Source organism: Capsaspora owczarzaki, assembly GCF_000151315.2.
Source record: "Capsaspora owczarzaki ATCC 30864 unplaced genomic scaffold supercont2.16, whole genome shotgun sequence".
In the NCBI taxonomy this organism is placed as follows: domain Eukaryota; class Filasterea; order Ministeriida; family Capsasporidae; genus Capsaspora; species Capsaspora owczarzaki.
Window position 1 is genome coordinate 313,879 of NW_011887307.1, and position 13,220 is coordinate 327,098.

A 13,220-nucleotide genomic window follows, 5' to 3' on the forward strand; every position below is an offset into this window, starting at 1 on the left:
ATCCATTCAATGTATTCCCCGTTCGAAATCATGACTCTGCTATTCCGTAGTAAAATATCCTGATTGCTGCATTTTCCCCAGTCTTCATTGTGCTTTTTCCAGTGTGATTTGTGTTGTTGTGAATGGCCGACGATTCGGGTGTCACCGTTGCGCCGTCCTCCACGGTCAAGGTCGCCGTCCGCGTCCGCCCGTTCAACCAGCGCGGTGAGAGTCCTTCCACCCGCCTCCCCTCTCCCCAGGCACCCAGCAACCAAAGCCGCCTTCATTCGCTCTCCCAGACCATCCCCATCCCCCTTTCCTTCCCCTCACAAAGGCGATCATCGATTCACGAGTTTCAATTTTTCAATTCGTCCCCTCTTCACTCACTCTCACTCACTCTCACTCACTCACTGACTCACTCACTCGCTCACTGGTTGTCCATTTCAATGCTGACACTGTTGCCGGTCGAGTGACCTTTCGTTGCCACTCTGCGTTGCTCTGTGGATGCGTTGCACTTGTCGTCTTTCGAGCTGACTCTGATCGTCTGTCGTCCATGAAAGCGGAGATCTCGCTGGTTTTTCCGTTTCCCGCTCTGCTCGGCTTTGGTGTGCACTTTGAGGATCAACAAATCAATGGAAGCAACAACATATTCACACACGTCAGGCTGGGACTGGCTGTCCAGCAGCTTGTGATTGCTTTTTTTTTTTTGCTCAATTTGACTCCATCAAGAACGTCTCAGAGTCTCAGAGGGCACAGTTTCAACCAATTGTGCAAATATCACTCACTTGGTCGTTTGCAACATCCGACAATCATGCTGCACAATAGAAATCGACAAACGATGCGAATCGGTCGTCACTATGGAGGGCAATACCACGTCGCTCAAGTATCCAATGTCTACCAGGTAAGATTGTGATGGGGGAAAAACCAAAAGAAACTGAGACCAATCGACTCACTCTCAATTTCCCGGCATGGTAATGTTGACGCTCCCCCAGTGACAAGGCTCGCGCGGGAACTTCAAAGGTAACAAACCTCCCTGCAAACGCCGCATCATGCTGATGCTTCCTACATTTGCTCATTTTGTTTCCGCACACGATGCTGATGTAGACCTTCTCGTACGATCACTGCTTCTGGTCGACCAATTCCACAGACGCGCATTTTGCGAGTACGTTCTTTTCCGATTGCACACTCAGCATGACAACACACACATCACTCACACATACTCCTTCTTTCCGTGCCCCCCGCTCAGCACAAACACAAGTCTACAAAGCGCTTGGCGTTGATGTGCTCGACAATGCATTCTCCGGCTACAATGCATGCATATTTGCGTACGGTCAGACAGGCTCCGGCAAGTCGTACACGATGATGGGCACGGCCGAAGATCGCGGCGTCATCCCTCGCTTGTGCCAGGAGCTGTTTGAGCGGATACGTGCGCGTACGGCCAAGGACGCCAACACGTCCACCAAAGTGGAAGTCTCCTATCTTGAAATTTACAACGAACAAGTTCGCGATCTGTTAAATCCTAGGCAAGCGAGTCGTTGGTGGTGCCGGCGAGCGAGTCATTACAAGGGATTGCTTATTCACCTTTTGTTTGTTGCCACCCTCATCTCCCTATTGCAATTTCAGTATAACAAAGGACAAGCTCCGCGTGCGTGAGCATCCCGTGCTTGGCCCGTATGTCGAAAACCTTGCCCAACTTCCCGTCTCTGACTTTACGGGCATCGAGGTAACTAATTACTCTCGGTGCTGGCATGCACACATGGATATTGCGCATGATCTCACGTGTTTGACTCGTTTTTGGCAATGTAGCGCTTGATGGAGGAAGGCAACAAGTCCCGTGCTGTAGCCTCCACAAACATGAACGCAGAAAGTAGTCGATCCCACGCAGTATTTACGCTGCTGCTGACTCAAACTACCTTTGATGACATGACCAAGCTTTCTACTGAGAAGGTACACTTGGATTGCGCGTGTCTTGTCATGTTCTTGCCAAGCCCATTTTTTCGCAACCTCGCTCAATTCTTGACATCACGCCTTTTGCAACAACAAAACAAACTCCTTCCCCCACCCCCTCAGGTCAGCAAAATCAGTCTCGTAGATCTTGCTGGCTCTGAACGGGCTGGCAAGACGGGAGGCACCGGCGATCGGTTGAAGGAGGCCGGCAACATTAACAAGTCTCTCACGACGCTCGGCTTGGTCATCTCTGGCCTCGCGGACGCCTCGTCGGGCAAGAAGAGTCACGTTCCGTATCGCGATTCCGTGCTCACCTGGCTGCTCAAGGACAATCTTGGTGGCAACAGCAAGACTGTCATGATTGCTACCGTCAGTCCTGCCGATGACAACCACGAAGAGTCGCTCAGCACCCTGCGCTACGCCGACCGTGCCAAGCGCATCGAAAACCACGCCGTGGTCAACGAAGATCCCAACGCCAAGATTATTCGCGAGCTCCGGGCTGAAGTTGCTCGTCTCAAAGCAATGATTCCTGGTATGTGAGCAGGGTGGTTTTCTTTTTTTTTTTCGGGGTGGATGTTGGGGGGTTTGATCTGGTTGACTCACCCTCTGTTGCCTCTCCTTTATTTCATGCTCAGACGGCGCAGCCGGTGCTGGTGCGGCCGCTGGAGGTGCTAGTGGTGCTGGTGCGGCGAGCAACGAAGAGCTGGAGCGCTTGCAAAGCCAGCTATCCGAGAGCCAAGCCCTCATCCAAGACTTGACGCGAACCTGGGAGGAAAAGCTCCAAATGGCCAATTCCGTCCACACCAAGCGCCACCAAGCGTTGGAGGAGATGGGCATTTCCGTCGGCGCTGGCGGCATTAGTGTCGACCACACCCTGCCCTACCTGGTCAACCTGAGCGAGGACTCTGCAGTGAACGAGTTTTTAGTCTACTACCTGCGACGTGGCGAAACTCGCGTTGGCCGTCCGGCTCCTACTGGCGAAGCCGGCCAAGCACCTGTGACACCTGTGACTGGGCACAGCGACATTCAGCTAAGTGGTCCTGGTGTGCTGCAAGAGCACTGCATCATTCACAGCGGTGTTGCTGCCTCTGAGAGTGGAGCTTCCTCCGATGCCGTGTTTTTGACTCCGATCGCCGGGGCCAGTGTCAAAGTGAATGGACGACCATGCGTTGATCGCATCGAGCTGCGTCATGGCGATCGACTGCTCATTGGCGCGACTCATCTCTTCCGTTTCAACTGCGCAAAGCTCGTGGCCAAGAAAAACACAACCAATGATGCTGACGCGAGTGAGCCTCAGTTTGAGCCAAACCCGGCTCTGCCCGCTGCGTCCGACGTGTCCAAAATGGACTGGGCATACGCTCAGAAGGAACTTGCGCTTCAAGAGGCGGGTATCATGATGGAGTCGATTTTGCGCTCCGCCCTTGGCGATGCTGAAGAGACGGCTGGTGGTGCTGCGACGGATGCTGGCGCGACCCCCGAAACATCCGCCACCTCCATTCAGGGCGCCATCCAAACGCTCAAATCCAAGTACTCGCAAGAGAAGGAATCGGCTCTGGCCGAACAGCGCCTCAAGTACGAGGAGCAGCTCCAGTTGCTCATGCAGCAGCAACTGCAGCTCCAACAGCAGCAGGCCGAAACAGAAGCCTCGCTTCGCAAGCAAAAGGAGGAGGCCGAGCTCGAGGCCAAGCAAGCGCTTGAGGACGAGCGTCGCCGGCTGGCCGAGCAGCAGGTTGCCTTGCAGGCTCAACTCGAGCGCGCCCAAAAGCAACAGCAAGAGGCGGAGGCTGTGGCCGTCCAGGAGGCCGCCGCTTCTTCAACCCTGAACCTCCCCCAGCAGTCCAAACCGCGGAGCGGCACCGTGCGTCGCAATGTTGAGCTGGAGCGGATTGCCGACCAGGCGGTGGAGGCCACCATTCTGGTGCGCGAAGCAAATGCCATGAGCAGCGAGCTCGGCAAGGACGTGAACTTTAGCATCAAGCTGCAACTGGCGCGTTCGAGCCTGTCTCCGACGTGCATCACCTCCTCGGCCAATGGCGTCTCGCCCGACGATCAACGCCGGTCGGAGGTGGTTGTTCGTGCAACGCTTGCAGGCGGGCGTCAGCACGTGCTGCCCTTGGAGGCCTTCCGCAAGCGGATTGAGCTCATGCGTGATGTCTACCAATCTGCTCGCAGCACGTCTGACAGCAACCGTGCCTCTGCGTCGTCCATCTCGATTGGCAGCGACAGCGGCGCAAAAGCGGACGAAGGAAACGACCCGTTCCTCGAGCCGCCGGGCTACTGTCTCATCGGCGTCGCCAGCATGCAACTCGCGTGTCTCGCGCATACGGCTGCGTTCGAGTACGATGCGCCAGTGATTGATCAACACGGCAAGATTCGCGGCAAGCTGAAGCTCGAGCTCGAACGCCTACCTCTTCTTCCTGCGGCCTCTCCGGTTTCCAGTGATCCTTCTTCGCCCACATCTCCGATGCAGCAACAGCGCAACAAGTCCAAGAATCGTTGGAGCGCCAGTTTTATCACGCGAGACTCGATGCAGAGCGACTCATTGTTGTATGTGCACGGCTCGCCATCCAGCAGCCAACTGAGTTCGCCTCGTGCCAGCACCGTTCTGAGCGAGAAGGACGACGGCGTGTTTGATTTGGACGCCCACGCAGCCAACCCGACTCCGCGCCAGCAGCAGCAGCAGCAGCCGCCGACCGCACGGCAGTCTGCGCGCTTGTCATCGACCTTGCCGACCAGCATTGCGACTCCCCCGCCTGCTGCCCTGCCCTCCAATTCCTCGGCAGCGTTGGCCCCTCCTGTAGTTGAGGCTCCTACCGCCAGTGGGAGCATCCCAATCCGACAGCGCACGCCGTCCGGTCTCCCAACAGACGGAGGTCTGGTTGTTGGGTCGACGGCGTCCATCCGCATTCGCGTCCACTCTGCTTCCGGTTTGCCTGTTGACTTGTGCAACCACACGTACTGCCGCTACGACTTTCTGTCGACGGATGTCATTTTGCCAGAGATGATTCCGCTCGACTCGAGCATTTCCCTTGTTCAAGGAAGCACCGTGTTTGACCACGAGAACATTCTGAGCATTCCCGTCACGGACAACTTTGTCAAGCAAATCGAGACTGCGTGCCTGGCCGTGGAAATCTGGGGTCACCACCGCGCCGTGGCTTCGAATGCGGCGCCCCAAATCTCCAGCGAACTCCGTTCCGTCGAGGACTCGTCGCCCTTGGGCCTAAAGTCCTTCCGTCGACAGTCCCAGGCCGTGCAAGCCAGCAAACCATCGTCGGTGCTGGGCCAACGTGTCGCCGGATGGTCGGACTTGGTGGTGGAGCTCAAACTCTGGGTCGACCTGCTCGAGCTTGGAAGCAAGGGCGAGTGGGTGTCTGTCGAGTCCCAAGACAAGGTGGATGTCGCCACTGGCGGCATCTTCCAACTCAAACAAGGCTACGCGCGCCGCATTGCTGTCACTGTATCGCACGCTCCGGCTCCCGAGTTGGCCATCGAGTCCATTGTCAGCTTGCACCTGGGCGCTCTCGAACTGCGGACCAAGAACGACGCTCTCGTCAACACGTTCGATGCCCAGGACGCGGCTGCGGGTCTCGAAAAGCGCACAGTCGTGATGGAAAAGCGCCGCGTGCAGCTCGATGAAGAGATTCACAAGCTTCTCGAGAAGACTGGTGCGTGGACTTTGTGGAAGGATTGTGTGTTGACTGGTTGATTCAAATTGTGGTGGGGTTACCTCACATTTTGAGGCTTTGGGTGCAATGTTGAGTGCAGACAAGACAGAGCAGGACAAGCGTACGGAAGCGGCCCTCATCAACGAGTGGATGGCCCTGTTGAAGGCTCGAGATGAAGTTGTGACGCACTCTGTGGAGGCTGGTTCGCGCTCGGATTCCCCCAGGTTTGTGTTGTTTGCGTTTTGTTTTGTGCTTTGTACTGTGCACGTTGGGACAGAACCCGTTTGTAGCTCACTTGGTTGATTCCAGCAGCCTTCTCGACGAGAAAAATCTGGAGACGGTCGTTCCCACCATCTACTTTAACATGCAGCCGGCCTCTGCACAATCCAGCAACGCGGCTGGCGCGTCACCTGCTCCCGCACCGGCACTTTTGCCGGGACTTTCCGCACCAGTCATCGGAGCCACCTTGTCCGACGATGCCATCCAGCTGCAGTTCATCCCGTCGGCGCGGTCCACCGCTGTCGTGATGGCGCCCAACCCGCATGTTCCCGTGTCGCCCAGCAAAACCCCAACTCGACCACTCACCAGCACGTCGTCGTCCAGCTTCCACACTGCTGCGGAGCTGCCTCACGACGCGTCTTCCGTGACGGCGTCCGTGTCGACAGAGTCGTCGTCTTCAGCATCGCAAGCCAACACCTACAAGTCGGTGGCGTCGTGGGACTCATCCCTGCACGACTCTGAGGTGCTCAACCGCGTGACGGAGGCCGGCGAGCGTGTGTTTGCCACCGTCTTTGTTGGCATCAAATTTGTCAACTTCCCGCAGATTGTGCTCCTTCGCAAGCGCATCTGCTTCAAAGTGTACGCGAAAAAGGCGTACGGCACCATGCTGCGCTCGCTCGTCAGCTCTCCCAACAAGGGCAAGCGTGCGAAAGAAAACGGCTGTGGCATCTTGTACCACATCATTGCTCAGTCTCCCGAGGTGAGTTTGCTGCAACGATGGTTTAGGGGGGGGGGGCTTGTTGTGTTTTTGCAATGTGGGGCTTGAGCAAACAGATTTGGGACGAGAGCGACAACAACAACAACGACAACAAAAAAAAAAAAGGCTCACGTTTGCGCGACCGTGTTCTTGTTGCTTTTCGACAGTCTGCCTCCAGCCCTGTGAGCGACAGCATCGACGACGGAACGCTGAGCCAGTACCGACGCGAGCTTGCTGCGGTGGACCACATCCTCAAGCTCGAAAAGATGCGCCAAGAGCTGGCACTTCAGGAGCTTCTCGCTCGGATGCGACTCTGAAGTTGGCTGTTTTTGTTGTTTGATTTTCTTTTGTTGTGTTCTTGGGTCGTTGCTTTCTTTTTTGTTTTTTTTTCTCGCTTATCTTTTGATTATTTTCGTGCTTGATTATTGCCGATTTTCCCGTCCTTCATGCAAGCGAGAGCGAAGAGAGCGAGTGCGCGTTTTGCTTTCGAATTGCACTTGCTCCATCTCACCCCCACCCCCTCTCCCTTCCCCCGCTCTGCTCCTTTTGTGTTTATAAAGTAATTTTTTTGTGTTCGCATTTCTCAGCATTTGTTTCGTCTTGTTTGTTGGTCTGAGTAACTGGCTCATTCCTTTTTTTTTTTTTCTTGTTCGACATCCAATCATGTCGATTATCTACTCGCTCGTGTCCTGCGGGAGCACCATTCTCGCCGAGTACACTGACAAGACCGGTACGTTGATGTCCACGGTGGCTTCTGCCGTCAGCCAAGCATTGCCAATTTTTTTTTTTGTAGCTAGAGTTCGTTTAGTGAACTCATCCTATGGTCTGTTTTTTTTATTACAGGCAACTTTACCACCATCACCCAGACCATCCTGGACAAGATTCCTCCTCAGAATGCCAAAATGACCTATGTTTACGATCGGTAAAACGCGTTTTTTCCCCCATACTCTTTGCTCACTGGTTCTTTCCCTTTCATTCATTCAGTTCTCTTCTCCTTCGCGCTCCAACCGCCGCCGCCCCCCCCCCCGCCTCTTTCCTTCTGCTCCGTCCTTGCTTCCTGAGCAATGTCCGTGTGTTCGCTCGCGTTCCTCCTTTTTGACTGACTGGCTGACTGAAGCGCCCTCCCCACCAACGTCATGTGGGCTGGCTTTTTTTCCTTCCTCTTGTTCTTCGTTCTCTTCGTTCTCTTCCTCTTCGTTCGTTCATTCTTCTGTTCTTCTGTTCTTCTGTTGGAGTCGTTTCTCAAACAAAGACAACAGCAAAAAAACACGACCACTTTGAAAAACCCAATCAAGCAGACGAAGCGAAAACCAAGCGTCAATGCATTATTCTAATGCACGGCTATCAATTTATTATTGCGCCTTTTTTTTTTTTTTTTTTTTTTTTTTTTTTTTTTTTTTTTTTTTTTTTTTTTTTTTTTTTTTTTTTTTGCTTTTGCTTTTTGCTTTTTGCTTTTCGTTTTCTTCTTCGTTTCGTTTCTTCTTCGTTTCGAATGCTTTTTTGAAAGTGCTTCTTTTTGTGCTTTGAAGATGAACTTTCACGAGTGGAACGTTCGTTCGTTCGTTCGTTTTTTGGCGGTGATTTCCGCACTTCCTTTTGGCTGTTCACTCCTGCGCGTCTCTCTTTCCGCTCATCCTCTGGCTGCAGAAGGGGTGTCGTTTCCCTTGGTACCAGTTTATTCGTAGCAGAATTTGAATGCCAGTGGTTGGATGACGAGGAGGAGCGTTGGTACTGGTTTTCCATTGCACTTCTGACCTGAGCTCCGAGCGACGATGACGATTCACTCTCCAATCACTCTGAGCACCACTTTCACTCATCACATGCTCACTTGCTTTTTGTGCACAACAATCAATCAAACATGACAGACACCTCTTCCACTACATTGCAGAGGACGGATTTGTCTACTTGTGCATGGCAGACGAGGCGTTCGGCCGCCGCGTCCCGTTCGCCTTCCTGCTCGACGTCAAGTCGCGCTTCGAGTCGACCTACAAGGCCCGCGCTCGCACGGCGTTCGCGTACGGCCTCAACCGCGAGCTCGCTCCCATCCTTAAGCAGCAGATGGAGTACTACTCGCAAAACCCCAACTCGGACCGCATCAACCAAGTCCGCAACGAAATTGCACAGGTCAAGGACGTCATGGTCCAGAACATTGGTATGTGTGTGTGTGTGTGTGTGTGTGTGTGTGTGTGTGTGTGTGTGTGTGTGTGTGTGTGTGTGTGTGTGTGTGTGTGTGTGTGTGTGTGTGTGTGTGTGTGTGTGTGGAGCTGGTGTGTGGAGTTGGTGTGTGGATTTCGGGGGGGGGGGAGCCAAACTCGGATTTCGATCAAATGTTTATTCACAATCGTGCTCTCTCTCTCTCTCTTCCTCCAAACACACACACACCCCTGCAGAAAAAGTCCTCGAGCGTGGCGAGCGCATCGACTTGCTCGTCGACAAGGCCGACAACCTCAACCAGGCTGCATTCCAGTTCAAGAAGTCGTCCACCAAGCTGAAGCGCAACTTTTGCTGGCAGAACGCCCGCCTGACCATCATAATAGTGATTGTGGTCGCTGTCATTCTGACACTGATCATTCTGCTCGCGACCGGCAAGATCTAAACGGTCTGCGCCTTTGTTTATCGCCTGCATAGCTTTTTTTTTTGTTGACTTTTTGGTGCGATCGCTTGATTCCGGCTTCCGCTCCCCACCCCTCCCCACCCCTGTCCATTGTTTGTCGCTGCATGCATTTCCAATGCACGCATTAGGTGCTGATTGATGCTCATTTCCCCTGCTCTTCCACAACACTTTGCACCTGTCTGAATTTTTTCGTGTTTTTTTCATTGTCTCGTTCTTCAATTGAAATTCTTATTAATCTCTTTCGAGTTTTTCTGTTCAGTATCTCCGTTATTCGAAGTGCTTCGTCGCATTGGGATTCATTCACTCCTCATTCAATAGCAATCTTGACAGCAATGACGATCGAGTTTTACGAATTGGTCGCTCAGGACGGGCGCGCGTTTTCGCCGCTGTGCTGGCCGGCGCGACTCGCCCTTGCTCACAAAGGTCAGAATCACCGTGTTTCACTGAACGCTGACCTTAGTAGCGACAGCATCGACAGCAGCAGCAGCGACTCACTCCGAGTTTGCCACTCCGAGCCCGGGCTGATCCCCTCCTCTGCAACTCACTGTCACTGCCACTGCCATCATAGACATCCATCCCAATGTGATTGCTTGCCGCTTCTCGGAGGTCGACGCCAAGATTGCCTTCACCGGGCAGGTAAGAATCACACAGCTGACGGAACGAGCAACCCGCCGAGCTGTCCTCACATTTACTCAGACATTTGAACTTACGAATCGCTGCATTTTGCTGTCTATTGAAGAACGTTCTGCCTGTACTCGTCGATGGCGCAGACACCGTCCTGGATGCATGGACGATTGCCGAACATCTCGACACCAAATACCCGAATTCCGGGTTGGGACTGCTGTTCCCTACAAGCGAAGCCAAAGGTTTGTCTTGTCGTGTAGCCAGCTCTGGATTGCTGCTGATGGGAGGTTTTGGGAAAGTTGTCGCATCTCATTCTTGGCATCTTTGCTTATCCACAGAAACTGCACGCCGATTCAACCAGCACATCCAAGCCAATAACTCGTGCATTCTCCATGTGATTGCCAGCGACATTGCTCGCCTGCAGAGCGACGAGGTGCATTGTTGTTTGTGGATCTTGCTGAGATTGTTTTTGCGAACACTTTGTTGACCAGCGCACGCGAATGTCAAACAGGATCGCGCGGTTTTCATCCAGAAGCGAGCGCGCCACTGGAACAACCTGAGCGTGGAAGAATTCACGAGCCAGGTTTGTATTGTCCCCAGTCTGGAAAGAGACGGCCACTTGAACACGACGCGCTCAATTTTCGTTGATTTGCAAAATTCATTCGATTACCTTTGCAGCATCGATCCAATCCAGCATCTCGCCCTGCCATCAACGCCTTTTTGCAGCCCTTCCGCGACCAGCTTGGTAGCAAAAAGTTCATGCTTGGTAAGCCCGACTGACAGACAAATACTGAACAGTTAATTCTGAAACTGCAGGATCTGACCTTGTGTGTCATTTCAGGAGATGCACCAACATACGCCGACTACTTGGTGGCAAGTCAGTTCATTTGGGCATGCACCGTTAGCCCGTATATTTTGATTGGCGAAGGTACAGCCTTGAGATCCGGAAAGAGACGACTTTGTTTTTTTGGGACCTTCCTGCAACCGTATCTCACCCCCCTTTGTGACTTGGCACAGACGACGTTCTGTTCCAATGGCGCGAGCGAGTGTTTGACTTGTTTGGCGACCTTGTTCGCAACAACCCAGGTGCGTGCGAGCGCGAGTGCAAATTGGCTCTTGCTTTTTTTTTTTGTCTCGATTCTCGTGCTCGTGCTGACTGTGTGCTGTTTTGGACATTGGTAGCGTACCCTCTCATTCCGTGTTAATCCGTGATCTGTACTCGGGCAAGATCGAAGCCGGAGCAAGGATTGCAGGAACCAGAGTTCAAGCCTGAAGAAACAATGTTTGATTTTGTTTGCACGGCAAGTCTGCCGATGATTCTCCCTATGCTTTTTGTTCCTTGTCCATACACTGTCTCTGAGCATCGCAGCCCCTCGCTCTTCCGACCAGCGATCGAGCAATCTGAGCGAAACATGACGATTTCTCAGAATCTCGCTTTCGCCCTTTCTCCCACTCTGCCTCTTTAGCGCCCCCCCCCCTCGAATAATGTTCCATCCAAATCCATACAAAACAGCTCAACCAGTCTTCATTCGCATACTCAACTCTTCCACAACCATGGGCCATCGCGTTTTCGGCAACCTGATCAAGTACCGCCACGTTGTGACTTACAGCCTGTCTCCCTACGAGCAGCGCCCCTTCGCCGGCTTCTCAAAAGTACGGACAGCAGCGATTGCCGACACTCATCTCCATCCTTCCACCCATCCCTATGTGCCTTGTATGAGGCGCGGTCGCAGAGCGGGCGCAAAGCATGGATTGCAAGCTCGCCGTCCTCAACCGAACTGCCTTCCCTCCTTTCCCCCAAGCGCACTTGCTGCTCATGCCGATGCTTAGGATGATGATGATGATGATGATGATGATGATGATGATGAATGGCAGTCTGCCACTCTTGTTGGAACGACAGCAGAGGAAGAACAACCAACAAGAAAAAAAAAAAAAAGATCTCGCTCTTTCTTCCTCTGACTTTGACTTTGACTACCTCTCGTTCCATCGAGTCCGAGTTGGTCGAGTCCGAAGTTGGTCGAGTCTGAGCTGTTGCAGACATTGCTCGCTTTGGTGTCGGTCGGTTGTTTGTTGTGTGGGGAGCGTGGACAACAGGAAGGCAAAACGATCGCAATGATGTTTCAGCCAACGAGAGACTCGGGTCAGCCCTTGGAACAGATCAGCAGGGGGTTGATGGAGGGGTACGGAGGCAGGGGGGGCAGTCTGATAGGAGGAGCAGGGGGCAGTCTGATAGGAAGAGCAGCGACCCGAATCTCTCAACGTTCACGCTCCTTCTCGCCTTCACTGCGACAGTGCCACGATCCGAGTGGCATTCCCACTACAAAGGGTCGTCGACCTACTCAACCTTTTTGTCGTTGTGACTGGGGCGTTACAGCTGCCTTGTTGTTTGATCACTCACATTTCTGCACTTCTCGCTCTCGCTTGTTTTTCTGCCTGACAGAGCTTTGGCAACATGTACCGCCGCGCTTCCGAGGGCTTCTGGAACGCTGGCCCAGCACTTATTCTCGGCATTGTCGTTTACAAGTGGGCAAACGATGCCAACGCCGCCACCCACCGCAAGAACCCTGCCGACTATGCCGAAGGCGCTGCTCCCGCTCACCATTAAGGCGTAGTGCGTGTCTGGAAGCGCACAAAATTGTTTGTTTGTTTTTGTATATGTACTAGTTGCTTTCCCTTCGACGTGGATGATGCACAAGGCAGCCGCGCTTTCGATTGATTGCTGTCGGCGAGCGGAGTCGGCTTGTTTGGTCGCTTCTTGGCTCCCGTTTCCTCCCTTTGAACACGCACCCGGTCCTCTTTCGGTGCTGCTGGGGAGTGACATGAATTGTCATCAACAGCAGCATGATCATGTCCCAGCGGTGCTTTTTGTTTGTGTTCTGCATTCCTGTCAAGTGCATGTAAATCCTTGATTCTTCGTCCTCCGCGTTTCCAGTCTCTGTTCTTGGCGACGATTTTGCATGGATAGTTTGAGAGAGCTTGGTGATGGAAGGGGTGAGGGCAAGTCTGGACGACCGACCGAAACACTTTTTGATGGAAACGTATTTGGAACTTTCGGCATTCCAACAGTCCATTGTCACGATCGGTGATGCTGCATCTCGATTCTAAGCTGTCGCTGCTTGTATGAGCACCGATACAGTATACTGTCCAACTTCAGACATCGTGCTCCCGAACATTGCACAGCGTTTATCCCCGATTTCGATGATTTCAGACACAAGCATCCAATCGGCATACAACATTGTTTTCCAACAGAAAATCAACAACACCAGAACATCATTGTGCAATTGTGGAACAAACACGATCACAGTTACCACTTCCGACAGAGAACGGAGGATTAAGTCGAATAAACGATCTTTTTTTTTTTTTTTTTTTTTTGAATGCAATGGTTTTTCATTGACTTTTTTTTTTTTGATTTTTT

At 52.9% G+C, this 13,220-nt stretch overlaps 4 protein-coding genes across 4 annotated transcripts; all 4 read left to right on the top strand.

Moving 5' to 3' along the window:
* Positions 1 to 92: 92 nt before the first annotated feature.
* Positions 93 to 7,118, top strand: CAOG_07835 (kinesin family member 13B). The gene is made up of 12 exons (XM_004342859.2): positions 93 to 204; positions 805 to 880; positions 972 to 999; positions 1,084 to 1,141; positions 1,226 to 1,502; positions 1,603 to 1,702; positions 1,786 to 1,926; positions 2,050 to 2,458; positions 2,562 to 5,591; positions 5,692 to 5,815; positions 5,904 to 6,570; positions 6,735 to 7,118. Exons 1-12 carry the CDS (start codon positions 123 to 125, stop codon positions 6,882 to 6,884), a joined length of 5,142 nt encoding a protein of 1,713 aa, XP_004342908.2. The 5' UTR covers positions 93 to 122; the 3' UTR covers positions 6,885 to 7,118.
* A 51-nt stretch (positions 7,119 to 7,169) lies between these two features.
* Positions 7,170 to 9,432, top strand: CAOG_07836 (vesicle-associated membrane protein). The gene is made up of 4 exons (XM_004342860.2): positions 7,170 to 7,297; positions 7,411 to 7,489; positions 8,433 to 8,719; positions 8,958 to 9,432. Exons 1-4 carry the CDS (start codon positions 7,231 to 7,233, stop codon positions 9,161 to 9,163), a joined length of 639 nt encoding a protein of 212 aa, XP_004342909.1. The 5' UTR covers positions 7,170 to 7,230; the 3' UTR covers positions 9,164 to 9,432.
* Positions 9,433 to 9,469: 37 nt separating this feature from the next.
* On the top strand, positions 9,470 to 11,176 carry CAOG_07837 (hypothetical protein). The gene is made up of 9 exons (XM_004342861.2): positions 9,470 to 9,604; positions 9,750 to 9,817; positions 9,921 to 10,047; positions 10,144 to 10,238; positions 10,317 to 10,388; positions 10,484 to 10,571; positions 10,647 to 10,733; positions 10,823 to 10,891; positions 10,988 to 11,176. Exons 1-9 carry the CDS (start codon positions 9,514 to 9,516, stop codon positions 11,008 to 11,010), a joined length of 720 nt encoding a protein of 239 aa, XP_004342910.2. The 5' UTR covers positions 9,470 to 9,513; the 3' UTR covers positions 11,011 to 11,176.
* A 137-nt stretch (positions 11,177 to 11,313) lies between these two features.
* CAOG_07838 (UcrQ family protein) lies at positions 11,314 to 12,724 on the top strand. Its single transcript, XM_004342862.2, has 2 exons — positions 11,314 to 11,458; positions 12,246 to 12,724. Exons 1-2 carry the CDS (start codon positions 11,360 to 11,362, stop codon positions 12,408 to 12,410), a joined length of 264 nt encoding a protein of 87 aa, XP_004342911.1. The 5' UTR covers positions 11,314 to 11,359; the 3' UTR covers positions 12,411 to 12,724.
* Positions 12,725 to 13,220: the final 496 nt, after the last annotated feature.